The following is a 16,573-nucleotide window of genomic DNA, read 5'->3' as shown; positions in this document are numbered from 1 at the left end:
GAGACCGAGAACCTGCATGAGTGAAGCTCTTGGGGTTTGACTCTCCAGGAGGTTCCTCTGCCTACTCAGGAAGATGATGGGATGCTTTGTTGCCACTTGGTCTTGTCTGCCACCACTGTGGTAAGGGTTGGGATGCTTCTCTTCAGTGAGACTAGAAGACAGGCCTCCCCAACTGAGGAACCTGAAGTTTCCTCTATGGTATTTGGTTATCTACAAGTTTTCTGTGTCACAAGGCTGTTGCTTTTCTGAATTCTGGCTAGAGAGAGTTTGAACTACTGTGTCATGTGTGTGCCTGTTGAGGTTCTGGACCTGGCTTCTCTAGCACACAGTCTCATCTATGAGACAAAGTGAACAGAAAATCCAGGGACTCTACTGATATGCCATTATTTGGCTTTTTGAGGTTTCTGCTCTCTTCTCCCCCCCCCCCCCTCTCTCTCTCTCTCTCATACTTACCAGGAAAAACAGAGAAAAATTTCTACTCCATTCTTCCAGAAGCAGAGATTTCTATAGTTTTTAAAAACAGTTGATAAGGGATTAAATGATTATCTTTCTTTAGTTTTTAGATATTTTACTCATGAGCTAAGAAACCTTAGTATTTTTAATTTGCTGTATTCTCTATTCATGTTTTAGGAAAAATAAACACTGCAGAGGAGGCTTTTACACATCATATTTCACAAGTGTATTACAAAGGTCAGGTAGAATGTCACAGAATTAAAGACGAATATAGTAAGTAATTTAAACAATGTAATACCCAAACAGTGTCAGATAAAAATGACAAAGAACTGAAGCTCTCAAAATGAAAGGAAAAGCAAAGAAGGGAAAACCCATTTTTTTTTCTGAGATCATGATCTTATAATTCAAAAGGAAAATGTTTTAGGGTACTCTAGACATCTTCTCTTCAGCATGTAGTGTGGGCCTCAGAGGAGAGATACAAATCTCAGTAACTCACAGCCCCAATCACAAAGCAGTTGTGGATACTGGCAGGTAGTTTAACATGTACTGTGTTAGGGAGTTCAGGTTTAAGAGGAGAAGACGGAAAAGGAAGAGGTGGTTCTGCAGGCAGGGGGCAGGACATGGGCAGGATAGAGGGAAAGGATAAGGAACAGAGGGGAGATAAGGGCCGGTTTGAGAGGGCTACTATAAGGGACTAACATTTGCATTCAGATCCCAAGGCAACTAGGAGCTGCAGGAATGAGTTGATCTCTTTCAGAAAGCATCAAGCTCAAGATCCACAGACACCCAAACCTATGGCACAAGTCTCCACCAAAACACTTGCTGTCCTATTGTTGGTTTCCAGACATATTCATAGTTGTTAAGGCATTTTTACTATACTAGCTTAAGTTCCTGGTCAGAAAGTCTAGAATCAGGGTCATTTTAGCGCTGGTGTCTTTGATCTCTGAGAACAATGAAAACTGACAGGTAAATGTATCCACTGTGTGTCCACTTCTGACCTTCTGCCGTAACTTCAGATAAAAACATTTAATTTCAAACTAGAGAATTTTATATGGCATAAGTCGATAACTAATATAAGCAATTAAATAAAAAACAAACATACCAAACTAAAATTAACAAAACAAAAATGACCTTCCGCCCCAAAACCTAATCACCAGTATCCAGATCACTTTACTAACAAATAGAAAAATAATTATAAACTGGTCTCATACCCATTTTTGATAACATTACTGCAGTATGGGTGAAAGCATGCAGCTCTAGTATAGCTGGGCATTTAACATGGTTTTCTATTATATTATTTTTGAAGAGACAGATGGATTACAAAATTGTTGAATGAATATGTCAACATGGTTTCAGGACTGGAATGGTAGCTCAGTGGTGAACTCTTGCCTCACATGCAGGACGCTGCAGGTCCAAGCCCCAGCAGTGCTAAACAAAACAACAACTGTCCCTAGGCAAGTACTGACAGGAAGTAGCTGGACAAAAGCGGTTTACAGAAGAAAGCAAGAGCCGCCACAGCTCTGTCCGTGATCCCAGTGATCCTGGTTAGCAAATATCCCAGAAACACTAGGGAAATGAACACAATGAATTACCGAATCAGGCAAAACCAAAACACAAGGGTGGGAAAGACAGTTCAGAGGGTAAACACTGCGTGTACAGGACCTGCGTTCAGATCCTCAGCACGTATGCAAAGGCTGGGCGCAGTGGCAGACCTGTGACCCCAGTACAGATGGGTCAAGAGACAGAGACCTGAGAATCCTAGCAGCCGAACCCACCAGTGAGCGCTAGCTTCAGGGAGACCAGCTCAAAAGATAAGGTGGAAAGAAATAAAGGAAGATCCCAGATACCATTTCTTCCACATGCATACTATACACCTATGTGGGCACCTGTACATACATGTGCACATGTGCATGAACACACACACAAAATAAAACTATGAAATTTTGATTCCAACAAGATTGAGTCATAAATATCTCATCATTCAGTTTCCTTCAAATTTCAATAAATAAATAACGGGGATGGGATCATCTTAAACTTTTTTTTTTATCTTACTCCAGATCACACCTTTTAAAACTTCCTGTGAGAACACAATCAGGACGCTGTACTTCTCACCTTTTCTCTAGCCATCATCCTGACTCAAGCTACAGCTCTCAACCTGCATTTACACTACTGCCTTCCTCCTGTCTTCAGGTCGGTGACACAACATTCCCACCTCCCTCTGCAAAAGTGCTTCTAGCATCTTTACATGTTATGGCATTTTATTACCACTCTGGCTTTATTGCCTTTAATCTCTTTCTGCTTCTTAGCCTCTGGCTGTTCCCATCACAACAGGTGAAAGATTGTAGTGAAGCCTGGCAGCTATCGTGTACAGCTGATATGAAGTCAAAGAAGGATACTTTACTACTTTGTTTTTTCACAGACTCCACACGCCTGTCCAAAAGAAAAAAATCAGAAAAACTCAAACTGATGGATGTTCTACAAGATACCTCGTGAAGTTTCCCTTGTTTGCAGTAAGTCACTTTTCTTTGGTGCTTTCAACGCCGTCCCTGTGTGGCTTTTGTCTCCTGGAGCAGTGCTCTGCTCACTCAGCTCACTGCAGCAGGTACCATGCCTTCCTCTTCCCTGCCTGGACCTGCACCTGCTTCCACACACAGAGGTCCTGTCTATCAATTCTAAGAAGGCCTTTCTGAGAAGGTCTGTCTGAATTTCACTTTATGTGCAATTTTCTCTACCTTATTTCTCTTTGACTTGCTATTAAATTCATTTTGGGTGATTACCACTTAATTCTTTTAATTTTTGGAAATTATATTATTTCTTAACATACTTCATTTACTAATGTGCTTTTAGACAATTCTGCACACATACGCAATACGTATTAACCATTCTCACGCTGACTCTTGACACTCCTACCCACAGATCCCTCTCTCACATTCCTGTCTATGTCCATTTTGTGGCCACTGAGATCAACCAGGGCTATCTGCACACTCATGGATTTGGAACCAATCATTCATTGTTTTTTAAACTTATTTTTTCTTTAAACAAGGTGAAGCATTTCATAATTAAGATAGTCTGAGTTAATTTTTGATTCTTTTACTTTCTCATGTTCCTATCTGCTTATTAAATTACTGAGGGACTTCTGAAGCACTAGAATGAAGTGTATTTTTAATGGCCATGGATATTTGTAATACTTATGCTTTAAATTCAAACATGGCTTAAGATGTTTTAGGTTACCACTCACTAGTGTGAACTGGGGCTCAAATCCATGCACAAGAGTGAGTCTGGAACAACATCTCAGATAGTCTTCCACTTCCCTAGTGCTTAGTCTAGTCAACTTTACTTGCTAACTTTGGCAGGGCACAGACAGTAGGGAGCTTGTTTTCTGCTCATTATTACACTAAAAACACCCTCATAACACACCTTTGAGATTTTTGCATACTGAATTATTCTACTACATTAATAATCATTATTTTATATATATATATATCATATTATTACTTTATAAATCTATTGTTAATTTGGGTATCCCAATATAAAACTAAAGGGAGAGATAAATATTTCAACAATATGGGGAAAGCCTAGCCCTTGGTTAAAAACTTTCATATATTTTAGGTACTGTTCAAACAGTCAAAACATCATCATTCTGATTCAAAGTCTACTTTTAAAAATAAGTAGGATATCTAATATTGGTTAATACACAGATAATTTTACTGTTTATTAAAACTTTTACCCGATTTATCTTTTTCATTTAATACACTTAAAAAGAGTAAAGAGAAGAGAATTTTCTAAGGAACTACACTCACCGTCTTCATGCCAGCAGTTCTTGGCGGCGCCCTCCCTGTCACTGCCTCCTGGTAACACTGTCTGGTCTGCTGGCAGCTCATCCTCTGGCATGCCCCCTTCACAGTCAGCTGCATCCGTGATGCTTTCTTCTTCCACAATATGGAGTTTGTCTTCATCGTCAGAATCTGAATTTGCTTCTACCACAGTATTATAATTTGTAACTGTAATACAAAGGAACAAATAATCAAAATTGGTATAAAAATCAGTTTTTAACCCTTACAAAAACCACAGTATTATAATTTGTAACTGTAATACAAAGGAACAAATAATCAAAATTGGTATAAAAATCAGTTTTTAACCCTTACAAAAATACAAATTAAAAACAGACTACAATTCAATAATATTTATAAAACCATAATTAGTAAGCAACTCACTTGATAACACATCTGATACTAGATGGTCAGAGTGACAAATAATAGTATCTGCACTTATTAAAAATTCATATATGGTGCAAACACGGCAAATATTAGCAACAAAGTTTTCCCAGTTACTGCTTGAGTCCTATTCTACACATAAGAAAGACAGGAGAGTGGAGGTAACACCTCTGGCATGCAGCCAACAGGTCCAGGATTTGGAACCCAACAGTCTGAGTCATCTGCACTCATCTTACTGTGTGCAACACTACTATATACAATTAGGCTTCAAATCTCTATAGGGTCATCTTTCCAATAAAGACACATTTTTCATCAAAGTTGCTCTACAAGAAGGACTGCTGTTAGCCACACACATTGCTTATTAAGCCCATAGTGACTTTGAAAGTATCAGCTAATTTAGTCAAATTTCTATGTAATAGAATTTCTAATTTTAATGAATTTAATATCAGAATTATAAACAAAATTTTCAAATGGTTTCCATACTTTGTAGAGCCTGTGAGATAGTAGAAAATAAAATATTTTAAACAATCCATCAGAAATGAGGTTTTCTTCTGGAGTGTGCAATAATCACTTTGGTGGCATATTTAGTATCTAATGGGGTAAAGTCACTGACAGCCCTTGTTTCAACGATTTGCAGAAAGACCATTATTTGCCACATTTGAGAAGAAAGGAGGAAAAGATACTGGATCCTCTCTAGATAATTAACACAGTTATTGCCCATGATTCTTCCCCTTGACTCTTTTCAGCTAGCCATTCTTGAGGCAAAGTAACACCCAATTGCTTAGATGCCAGGCACCTATAACCCTCTCTCCCCAAGTAAGTCCATGCACACACTGTGGATATGTGCCCCCACACAGCAATACCCATCCACAGATAAACATACACCACTGTCGACATGAAGAAACATAACTGAAAGTCTACTTAAGCATGAAAGGGAGAAAGCAAATGACCCACACCCCCAGAATTGCTTTTGCAGGCTGTAGGAAGACCCAGTTTATTAAAAAAAGTACTTGATGTATCACTGCACTTAAAGCAGGATTTTTTTTCACAGTTTAGGTCCAAAGAAAACACTGTTAGGTGTTTTAGCATGAATTCATTTATCTAGATTTTCTAAGAGAAAATAGTTTTCTCTCATTATAAAATGCATGTTCATCATTAAAAAATCAGAATTAAAACTCTCAAGAGTAAGCAAAGCAACCATTTCCTTTTGACTTACATTATAAAAGTAATAACAGCCAAGTATATTGCCTCAATGCACACATGATATTGAATGTTATCACATTCCTTATCCTATTCAACTATAATAAAAACCCTACATTGCTTGGGCTTTATATCTACTATAAAAACAATATACAGCATCGTATTCTACTGTTTGGCCACTTTACAGTGTGCCATGGAGCACTTTCCCTGCCAATGTATCTGAAACTCAGTTTCTCCCCGGGGTTGGTCAGATAGAATTCCACTGTGCAGATACATTCCCCACACCCCACCCAGTTCTCCGTAAAACTTACTTTGTTTTTGGTAGTAAGCACTCACATCAAAATAACTTTTCTTTGTTGAAATGGTTTGGCTATGTCCCCCAAAGACTCATGTACTGACAGGCTAGACATTGGTGACGTATTCCTGATGCCTCCTTGTTGTGCCCTTGGCTTCCTGTACACCATGAAGAGTATCCCACTCTGAAGCATGCTCCTGCTGCTAGGTCTGCCTAGAGGCATGAGGCCGACCAGTGACTGAATGTTCTGGAATATTGAGTCAGATGTTTTCCCTCCTCTAAGCCGTTTCTGTCAGGAATTTGACCAAAGCGGCACAAAAGCAGGCAATACAATGGCCTTCTCTCAAAGAGATTCATCAGACACTTTGTGGGGTAGAACGACTGGATCAGGGTGAGGGGTGACGATTTGCTTGACAGATAGTGTTCAACTGCCACTCTTCAAAGTGACTTAACTGTTACTGAGATAATACCTGAGAAAGTCTGTTTAATATATCAACAAGGAAAAGTTCCCTTAAGTTTAGTAAAGATGGACACATGGGAAGATATTTTGTGATAAGCCAAAGCACACAGTTGAGAAGCAACTACATATTACATATTACTCTAGAGAAACAGTGAGGAGTGTGGGAAGGGAGGAAGATAATTCTCAAAACTGGTGACGGCTCTCATGACGGGTATCTAACCAACAACATGGTGCAACCATGGCCGTGCACACAGAATGGGGACTGTGCAAATGACAACCCATGCTATTAACTTTCATTTTTACTTTTTTTATTTTTTTTTTAGTTGTTGAAAAAAATATTACCGCCTTCCCCCTCCTCGCACACATCGCCCCTTCCCCCCACTTTCCTACCCCTCTCCCCCTCCACTCCCTCTCGAGAATGAAGAGCAGTTCTGATATTCCCTGCCCTGCGGGAAGTCCAAGGTCCTCCCACTTCTATCCAGGACCAGGAAGGTGACCGTCCAAACAGGCTAGGCTCCCACAAAGCCAGTTCATGTATTAGGATGGAAACCTAGTGCCATTGTCCTTGGCTTCTCATCAGCCTTCATTGTCTGCCATGTTCAGAGAGTCCGGTTTCATCCCATGCTTATTCAGTCCCAGTCCTGCTGGCCTTAATGAGTTCCCAATAGATCAGCCCCACTGTCACATTGGGTGGGTACACCCCTTGTGGTTCCTTATCAGCAACCTAAATGATTTGTTAAAGGCATTTGATGGCTAGGTAAACCAGTTAGCTAAAAGCTCAGCCAGTTCTCGATTCTAATAATTCCTGGCTACTCTGGAAGAAGGATTGACTGCAGAGTTCTCATGATGCTTCTGCACAGCAAGAGTATATAAATAGACAACTGACCTTCCTGCTACTTGTAGAAGTTGTTGGTGCATTTTAGGGAATCCAAGCTGGCCACTGGTTCATACGGCCCTACCAATACTACACTTTAGAATTATCATAATTAATTTGTTAGTTGTAGATGGTTTGGTCATCTATAGGATATATATTTAATGTATAACTGGAGTATTTAAAACTTGGACGCTTCCTTTGAATTTGGCTTTAGGGCCTAAGAGTATTATATTTTAAGTATTTGTTTGCATACCTTGTATTTTGAGGTTCCATTTTAACCTAGACTGTAGAGTATTCCAAAGGCCACTTATCATTCTCTGGGACTTTCCTGTTGCCCAGTTTGAACTGTCATTGTGGTATAAAAGATAAGCTGAACAGCCAAAATACAAGAACAGCATACATGTAAGATTATAGATCATATTTTTATATGTGGGATAAAACTGGAAAAACACCCAAAGTTCCAAACTTCATTACATAAGGTAGAAAAAGACCAACAACTGTTCTCCAAATTTTTTCCCCTTTTCTTTTCTACTTTTTGCTTCAATCACTCAGGTAGGAGAAACCAGTCATATTTCCCTGTTCTCTGGATCTGTCTTTTTAAAGCTTGAGACAGGGTTTCTCTGTGTGTAGCTGTCCCAGAACTCACTCCGTAGACCAGGCTGTCCTCAAACTCACATAGATCCACCTACCTCTGCCTCTTGAGTGCTGAGATTAAAGATGTGTGCCATCAGTGCCCATAAAGATCGTGGACTTTTACAGAGGGTTTTCCTAAAGCATCACCAACACACACAGAGTAACGCAGGCCCGCCAGAGTCTACAGACTAATGGAAGACCCTGGACACTTTAGTTTTCTGCCCACTGTATCTCCTTTAATCTCTGCTTAGAATAAGCAATGTATAGTTGGTGAGAGAGGGGTATTCTTTCATACTTTTACACAACACAACACAGTCACTTATAGCCTCGCTTCATAAACTATGTGTTAAATGTGTATGGGGAGTCTTAAAAGATTTGACAACTATAAAGGGTTGTGAAGGCAGAACAAACAAAAGCTTATTTTACAATCAAATGCAGAAGGACTCTGTGATGCTCTGGGAAGTGCTCACCCATGATGTATCATGACCTTCAGCACAGCAGCACTGGTTCCAGACATACAACATGGCACACATTGCCTGGGAAACCCTCATCTCACTGATGCACATTTGAACTACACCACAGTGTCTACACTCTATCTACAAAGTTTCTTGCTTGTACAGAAACACAACACTATTGTTCCTCAGCATGTAAGTATCAATTCAGTATTGTCTTTGGATTGTGCTGTATTATTTGATTTTTAAAACTGTCATTTGAGCTGGTTGATTTGAGTTCATAAAAAATAGTAAATGGTTTTTGACTTGAGATCAGGACAGAATTTCCAACAGTTTCTGAGAGAGCCATAAAGTACTCCCACTTTGTTGTATTATATATTTATGTGAAGCAGCATTCATTCACAGAATTAACATGTAAAATGAAAATAATGATCAATTATGAAAAGCAGTGGGGATATTACACATCCTTCAGGATTAAATGCTTAGCTGATATTTAATTTTCATGTGAAAAGAAACAAGAATCTCAAGATCAAGTATCTTTTTATAAGTCAGAAAATTATATGTCTGCCAAAGAACTGTTTTAAAATAGTCCTTTATAATTTTTTCAGTAAATCCTTGATTTGTATGCCTAATGTGGTAGTTTGAACAAGATATCCCCCACAGGTTCAGGCACTGGAAATCTGTTCGCAGTTGGTGGTGCTGTTGGGAAGCTCATGGGGAGGTACAGCCTGGCTGGAGGAAGGACACTGTAGGGTACATTGGTTTTGAGAGTTTAAAGCCTCATGCCACTTCCTGTTTGCTCTTTCTGCTTCATCCTTATAATAAGAGATGAGACCTTTCCACTTCCTGCTGCAGACACATGCTGCCATGCCTCCCCATCAATACGGACTCTTTCTGGAACTGTAACTCAAACTCTTCCTTCTATAATTTGCCTTTGGTCAAGGTGTTTTATCATAGCAACAGAAAAGTAACCAAATACCTAATTTCTATAGTTATATACCAGGCACATGTAAAAATACCCTGGGTAAAAAGGGTCACAAATGGAAATATTTACAAAGTTTCGGTGTATAGGGTATAGTAATTCAAGTACAGCATATATGTATGATCAATCAGGGCTAGTAGCATGTCTATATTCTCATGTGCTCTCACCTCCATGTGTTGAGAACCTTATAACTCTTCTCTAAGTTATTCTGAAGTACACTGTTGTACAGTGAAGCTGGTTCACTGTGCTACAGGGCAATGTAGTCACTTCACCCCCTCCAAGCATATTTTGGTACCCTTATCACCATTAAGAGAGGTACGTTCTCAAGTTACAGGAGCTCACCCTGATTCTGAATTTAGTTAAACAATGGATATTAAGAAAGTAAGGATAAAAGAAAAGACAGTTTTTAAAATCTTTAAACATGGAATTGGAGAGATAGTTCAGTGGTTAAAAGCACTAGCTGAGCTGGGCAGTGGTGGCACTCGCCTTTAAGCCCAGCACTTGGGAGGCAAAGGCAAGTGGATCTCAGTGAATTCGAGACCAGTCTGGTCTACTAAAGTGGATTTCAGGCCAGCTGGGACTGTTACACAGAGCACCCTGTCTCGATAATGATGATGATGATAAAAATAAAAAAGCACTGGCTGTTTTTCCAGAGGACCTGGGTTATTCCCAGCACCACATGGTGACTCAGAACTGTCTGTAACCCCAGCTGCTGGGAACTCAAAGCCCTCTTCAGGACTCTTTAAGCACTGCACACATGTAGAATACAGACATACATGCAGGCAAAAACACTCATACACATAAAATAATAAAATAAAAATCGTTCAGTGTGACTTACAATACATAACAAGGTTTCCACTGAGAAACGGGAAATGTGAATGCACGCCTGTTACCACCACATGAGGCTGATGACTACGACTTAGAGACAGCTCTTCTGCTGGTACTTATGGCTCTTGTGTTTGCTGTGGCTGCCCCAGCTTCCCCCTCCTCTCTGAATTTTTAGGGAACCCCCAAAGCTGATACTATTGCATCTCCCTTTAGTCTACACATGATTAGAATAGATGAGAAATTTGAAGAGGTTGCAGAGCTGGACTTAAACATTACAGACTGTGCTGTGTGTATCACTTCCTCCCTGAAGGCTGTTGCGTGGTGACCGACATTGGGAAGTACATTTGCTTCTTCTCTGTCCTAGGGATTCTCAGCTCCACAGTGAACAATTTGCTGCTGACAACATTTCCAAATGACAAAATAATTTTAACCACTAGATTTTATAATGATATGACAGTATACTATTGAGTAATATCATCATTGTAGCCAATAAAACTTTCAAATATGTCTTAAATTAGTTTCTTGCACATAGCATTGTATAAACTATCCAATTAAAATTCTCTATAAATCCCCTTAAGAGATATACTAATATATATTATAATGAAAATATTCAATAGATTACATGCATACGGTTTCAGAACAGAGTATGTACCTTCAGTTTCACCCCCTGCATGGTCACCTGTGTTCGGTAAAGAAAGAATCTCACCATAGTGACTCACACCACATTGGGAGACAGGAGAGGAAATCTTAACTTTGGCATCTTCAGTTATTGTCAGATGATACATGACATGAGCTAAGGTCACAATTCAACATATGCTTTGGTATACAAAGGCTTTCCTTTCCAGAGATTTTTCATTATGTGGGAACATTAATTTATGTTTAACTACATCTTATCCATTTCCATCTAGTCGTGTAAAATGCTTATCTGCTTAGCAGAAAGACAGAACCTATTCTAAGAAAGTCTTATCAGTGAATCTTACAAGGACTGCATCTAACTGGGATTGGTATGTAAACTGAGAAAAGATAGGGTTTTTTTAAACAAAAAATTAAAAAGAGAGAGGAAAGAGAGAGAGAGAGAGAGAGAGAGAGAGAGAAAGCGAGCGCAGCTGCGTATTCGCTAGGCTAGGGCATGGTCATGGGGTAAGAGACTTAGAAAAGTTTTGAAGTATTTTCCAGAGCCAGTGGGTTCAGTTTTTATTAAGAATATTTTACATGTGTTACAATGATGCTGAGAACAACACAAATCTAGACATGTGTACTATGAAGAAAAAGGTAGGGAAATTGAATGAGAAGTTCTATTAGCAGGAGTGAAAATAACATTTATAAATACGTAACATACACTTACATGTGAGTGTGTGTGTACATGTGTGTGACGTTATAAGACAGTACCTAGGGTTCTGTCTGAATGGTAAGCACCGACTCATTTGTAGAGTTGATTACGGGCCCACACTTTTCTCAGTGAAGAAACTAGACAGTGGAAGTCAATGTTATTGATGATTCCAGAAAACAGGGGGTTGAGGGACCCTTCTGCCAACCAGATACAATAAATAAACACACAGAAAAAAGGGAGAGACCATCTGATGACCCACAGGTCAGAGAAACGTTCTGTACATGATAGTACTCCAGGAAAGATGTAAATACGTACTATACTTGGTGCACATCAAAATATGACTTGACCTGGCTTTTTACCTCTATTACGGATAATATTAACTTATTATCTACATGTATTTCACTATATAATGATATAATAGTATACATGCTTAATGTAATACATAGACAACATAATAATGTACAAGGTATATATTATTCAAGTTTAAAAAGATTCAAAAACTGGCATCAAGCTAGGTTTAGCACACTCACAGGCCAAGCACACGCTAGGTTTAATAACAGCAGTGGTTTAGCCAGTGTTGTTTGAATAACTCTATAGAGAATGTCCTTTATCAAGGCTACACAATCAATTGAACAGTAATCATAAGATATTTTATATATTCAAAGTATCTTTTAAAACCTAACTGCAATGAAAGGCAATGATTGTGGACTATCCCAGCAGAGGCCTGGTGGTTTTCACTGCCTTCATATACAAGCTATTAATAGAAGGAAAACTGATAGGCAAAGCAGAGGGTTGTCAGCACACACAACTGTTGCAGAATCACAGTTTTTATTGTTTCCTTGTCTCTCATTACATACAAAACTACTAGAAATTCACAGGATTGATCTTCAGCACCTCAGTCCTTACTCTGTTTTTTTCTCGTCCTCCACAAGTCCTCTATCTGCACTCCAACACCTTCTTAAAGCTCTCATTCCTACAAGGGTTTATTTCAGCCAGGACAGGCTTAGCTCACAAGCAGGGAGACAAAACACTGAGAGCCAAGTCTCAACATATTGAACTAATTCAGTCCCAGAAACAGAGGCTGCATGTCACAAAGTATTTGAACTAAAATAATTCATACTAATTTATCAATAACTAATACTTTCTTCATAGCCAAACTGTCTTTATAAAAAGAATGATTTCGCTTACATGAACTGTGAGCTACAGAGTATTAGTATGAAAAACACAAAAAGTATGAAATGGAGTTGAAAATAAAACACAGACTTTTTGAATTGAAACTATACAGACCATGTTGTGATGAATCAAAACAACATTCTGTCTCTAAGAGTCAAATGATATAAATGAACCACCAGTCTAGTTGATTATGGAGAAAAACTAAAAAACAAAAACGTTCAATATCAAAATGCAGTGGGCTGGAGATAGGATTCAGTATGTATATATATATATATATATATATATATATATATATATCTTGCATCTGCACACACATGCATGTACACACCATAGTTTTACACACACACACACACGATACACCAAATACAGCAATAAATAAACCAAGCTAGTATCATGATATATGTTTATGTACTAGAGATAAGTACTAGAGTATAAGACAAAAACACTTGTCATTATTAACAATGTTCTAAAACAGTTAAGTTATTTTAAAAATAATAAATAAGAAATTATACTAAAATGAGAAAGTCAAATTTATTATTTGTAGGTAGTATAATACTTATGGAAAATTTAGAAAAATAGGACTAAATATCAGCATAAAAATGGTAAACACTTGTGACTTAAATTGAAAAAAATTAATAGCCTTCCAATATGTTAACAACAGCCAGCTGAAAACACAATGGAAGGAAAACTTCCCCTGCTATGAACCACACAGAAGATGGTGCATGAAGGGAAAGCTTAAGGACAGAAGGTTCTGCATGAAGACCTTTAGCATTTCACCCAAGGCTAAATAAATAAATAAATAAAAAGGTCCATCTGATTGAATAAGAATGATTTTATATTATAAGTACACCAATTCTACCTAAAATCTTCTATAACAGCACAATTCTCATGAAAACACTAGGCCTGGCATACTGATGACAAATGTAAGTTATTTGGACCCAAGTACTCAGAGTTCCTCTAGTAGGAGAAGATTAGTCTCATCAGGTTGCCTTGCCACTTACCAACCACACCACCTTAGAATGTGTCCTAACCTTTGTACACCCCAACTCCCTCTGCTATAAGATGAGGATGTTTCTAGCATGGTTACCATAGTGATGGAAACTATTATATATGCAAAATACTTAGTAGAATATATACACAGTCTCAAGGAATATTGTTAGTATTATCTGAGAAAATAAAAATATTCAGGTAAATCAGAAAAAGTAACTGCAACAAGAGTTGTGGGTGGACATGGACTTGTCACTAACAATAAATGAAGGTTTCTACTTTCACAGGCATAGACAGTCGCTGGCTTGACTACAGTCCAAAAATAGATCCCCATACAAACAGAAGTCTAAATCAGTGTAGGGAAGACGTTTTCAATTAAATCATGTGGGAACAGCAAACCCAGAAGCTTGTAGCTCACTATTTCCACCACAGAGAAATCCACACAAATCAGATTTTCCCTTGGTGAACCATAGGAGAAAATAAGGCAAAGCCTTAGAGCTTCGTGTGAGAAACCTGCTACAAGCAGGATGCAAATCCAGAGCCAATTTCTTAATGATACAGAAAAAACCCTTTAATACCCATAAGGAAAAGATTAGTCACATAAAAATAATATGCAAAATAGATATACACAGCAGCAGGAATGGCCTCCAAACATGTACAGAAGAGCTGTCCTCCTAACAGGGAGCGACACAGGTGGATCCTGGCCTCTGCTATCCTCTCACGTGTACTTTTAATCTTCTTGTAGTTTCTGATCTCAAAATTCTCACTCTTCCCAACTTCATGGCTCTGTCTCTCTTGATTACAAAGTTTCCTGGAAATGTTACAAATGAGTTTTTCTTCCTGTTCACTGTAGTGAACATACTCCAATCATAACCTTGCACTAGCCGTTGTCATGACTGTGAAGGACAGTCATACCAATCCAGTGACTGCACGCTTGCCACATCTCATGACTCTCCTCGTGGCTGGCTAGGCTCCTCACAGCTCCCTGGAAGCTGTTTTGTCAGCCTTTCATCTCCTAGACTTCAGTGTGCCTCTTCTCTCTCAATGATGTTGTCCACTGGCTTTTACCCCAGCCCAGAGCTCTATAAATCAGGCTCCATTTCAGTGGAGACCCACCATCGCCCAAACCCAACTCTCGGCCTTTCATAGTCATCCCATCTTCAGTAAACTCACTCACACACGTGTACAAACACACAGATCCCTATAGGAAACTCACTCACACACGTGTACAAACACACAGATCTCTATAGGAAACTCACTCACACATGTGTAAAACACACAGATCTCTATAGGAAACTCACTCACACATGTGTACAAACACACAGATCTCTATAGGAAACTCACTCACACATGTGTACAAATATACATATGTCTATCAGTAAACTTATTTTAATTTCAAAACCCATTAATACTCATTGGAGATCCATCCCCTTTTACTAATACATACAAATGTCCTTTATAAAAGCTTGATTCCATCCTTTCAGGGATCACAACAAATGTTATATAGCATTTGTCTTCATATATGTAGGGCAATATTAATTGACACTGTCCAGAAGAATATACAAATGAGGAAATGAGCTAATGAAACTCACCTGCTTATCTGTTTTATTCTTATGATTTGAAAGTTAATCTTGCCTTGAAATACTTTAACAAGGATAAATTTTAAATGTTAAAGTCTGAAATAACTTTCAGTACACTGTTACTAGTGGAAAACTTCAGGAAACTTAACTGGAATCCAAGGGAAAAGTTTCTTAATATTTTTATTATGAACTTTGATAATAAGTAGAAGTAACATTTGAAAACAGTAATCAAACTGGGCACAGGGGCGCATGCCTTTAATCCCAGCACTCACTCGGGAGGCAGAGGCAAGCGGATCTCTCTGAGTTTGAGGACAGCCTGGTCAACAGAGTGAGTTCCAAGAGAGCCAAGGGCTGTAGAAAGACTATATCAAAAACCCTAAAACCCAAACCAAACCAGAACACAAAAACAGCAATTATCATAAGGCAACGAGAGCTGGAGAAATGGCTCAACAAGTAAAGATACTTGCCACTGAGCCTGGAGACTTGACTCTAATACCTCAGCCCTACATGGTGGAATAAAGATCCTACTCCTATGGTGTCTTCTGACCTCCACATGTATGCTTTGGGAAGCATGTGTTCATACACACAATAAATAAAAATAAATATTTAAAAATTTAAGAGATAATAAAATAAATTATAAAAATTTAAGAGATAATAAAATGAAATCCTAAAGAGAAAATTAAAATGATATTTAAGAAGGCATTAAATGTTGTAAATTTACATGCGTGAACATTGAAATAAAACTAACTTTCACATACCAGAAAGTGCTATGCAAGCTGCCAAGGGTGGGAACAACCAACAGTCCTGCCCAACTGTGACACTTAGCAACCACAGCAATGACCAACACAACAAGGTATTCCTAGCAGCACAAGAGGGGCACTTGTATCTGGGCAATAACAGCTCTGTAACTTCCAGCTCAACAGGCGGGAAATGATGTCTGATACTGAAAACCTAGCCAGCTTCCCAGGGTTAATGACACTAAGGCTCTTTCTTAGAGAAGAATCTACTGCCACCACTTTAGGGAATTCTACTTGTCCTCATCCTCACAGGGAAGTGTGGCTCTCACCCTTCATCAACAAAGCTTCTCTTCGCATCAGACTGAGAACACTACA

General features: G+C 38.6%; 1 protein-coding gene across 2 annotated transcripts in view; it reads right to left on the bottom strand.

The window, feature by feature from the left end:
• Positions 1-16,573, bottom strand: part of Zeb1 (zinc finger E-box binding homeobox 1) — a 165,265-nt gene that overhangs the window by 48,333 nt on the left and 100,359 nt on the right. For both annotated transcript variants that reach the window (XM_041641528.1, XM_041641529.1), the window contains exon 2: positions 4,254-4,454. In XM_041641528.1, the coding sequence (XP_041497462.1) occupies positions 4,254-4,454 (201 nt within the window). The remainder of the gene's footprint in view (positions 1-4,253; positions 4,455-16,573) is intronic.

This window comes from Microtus oregoni, unplaced genomic scaffold, assembly GCF_018167655.1.
Source record: "Microtus oregoni isolate MIOR12 unplaced genomic scaffold, Mior012 000070F_ref0000104, whole genome shotgun sequence".
In the NCBI taxonomy this organism is placed as follows: Eukaryota; Metazoa; Chordata; class Mammalia; order Rodentia; family Cricetidae; genus Microtus; species Microtus oregoni.
The sequence above is the reverse complement of the archived record's forward strand: the minus strand, read 5'-3'. Positions and strand labels throughout refer to the sequence as shown.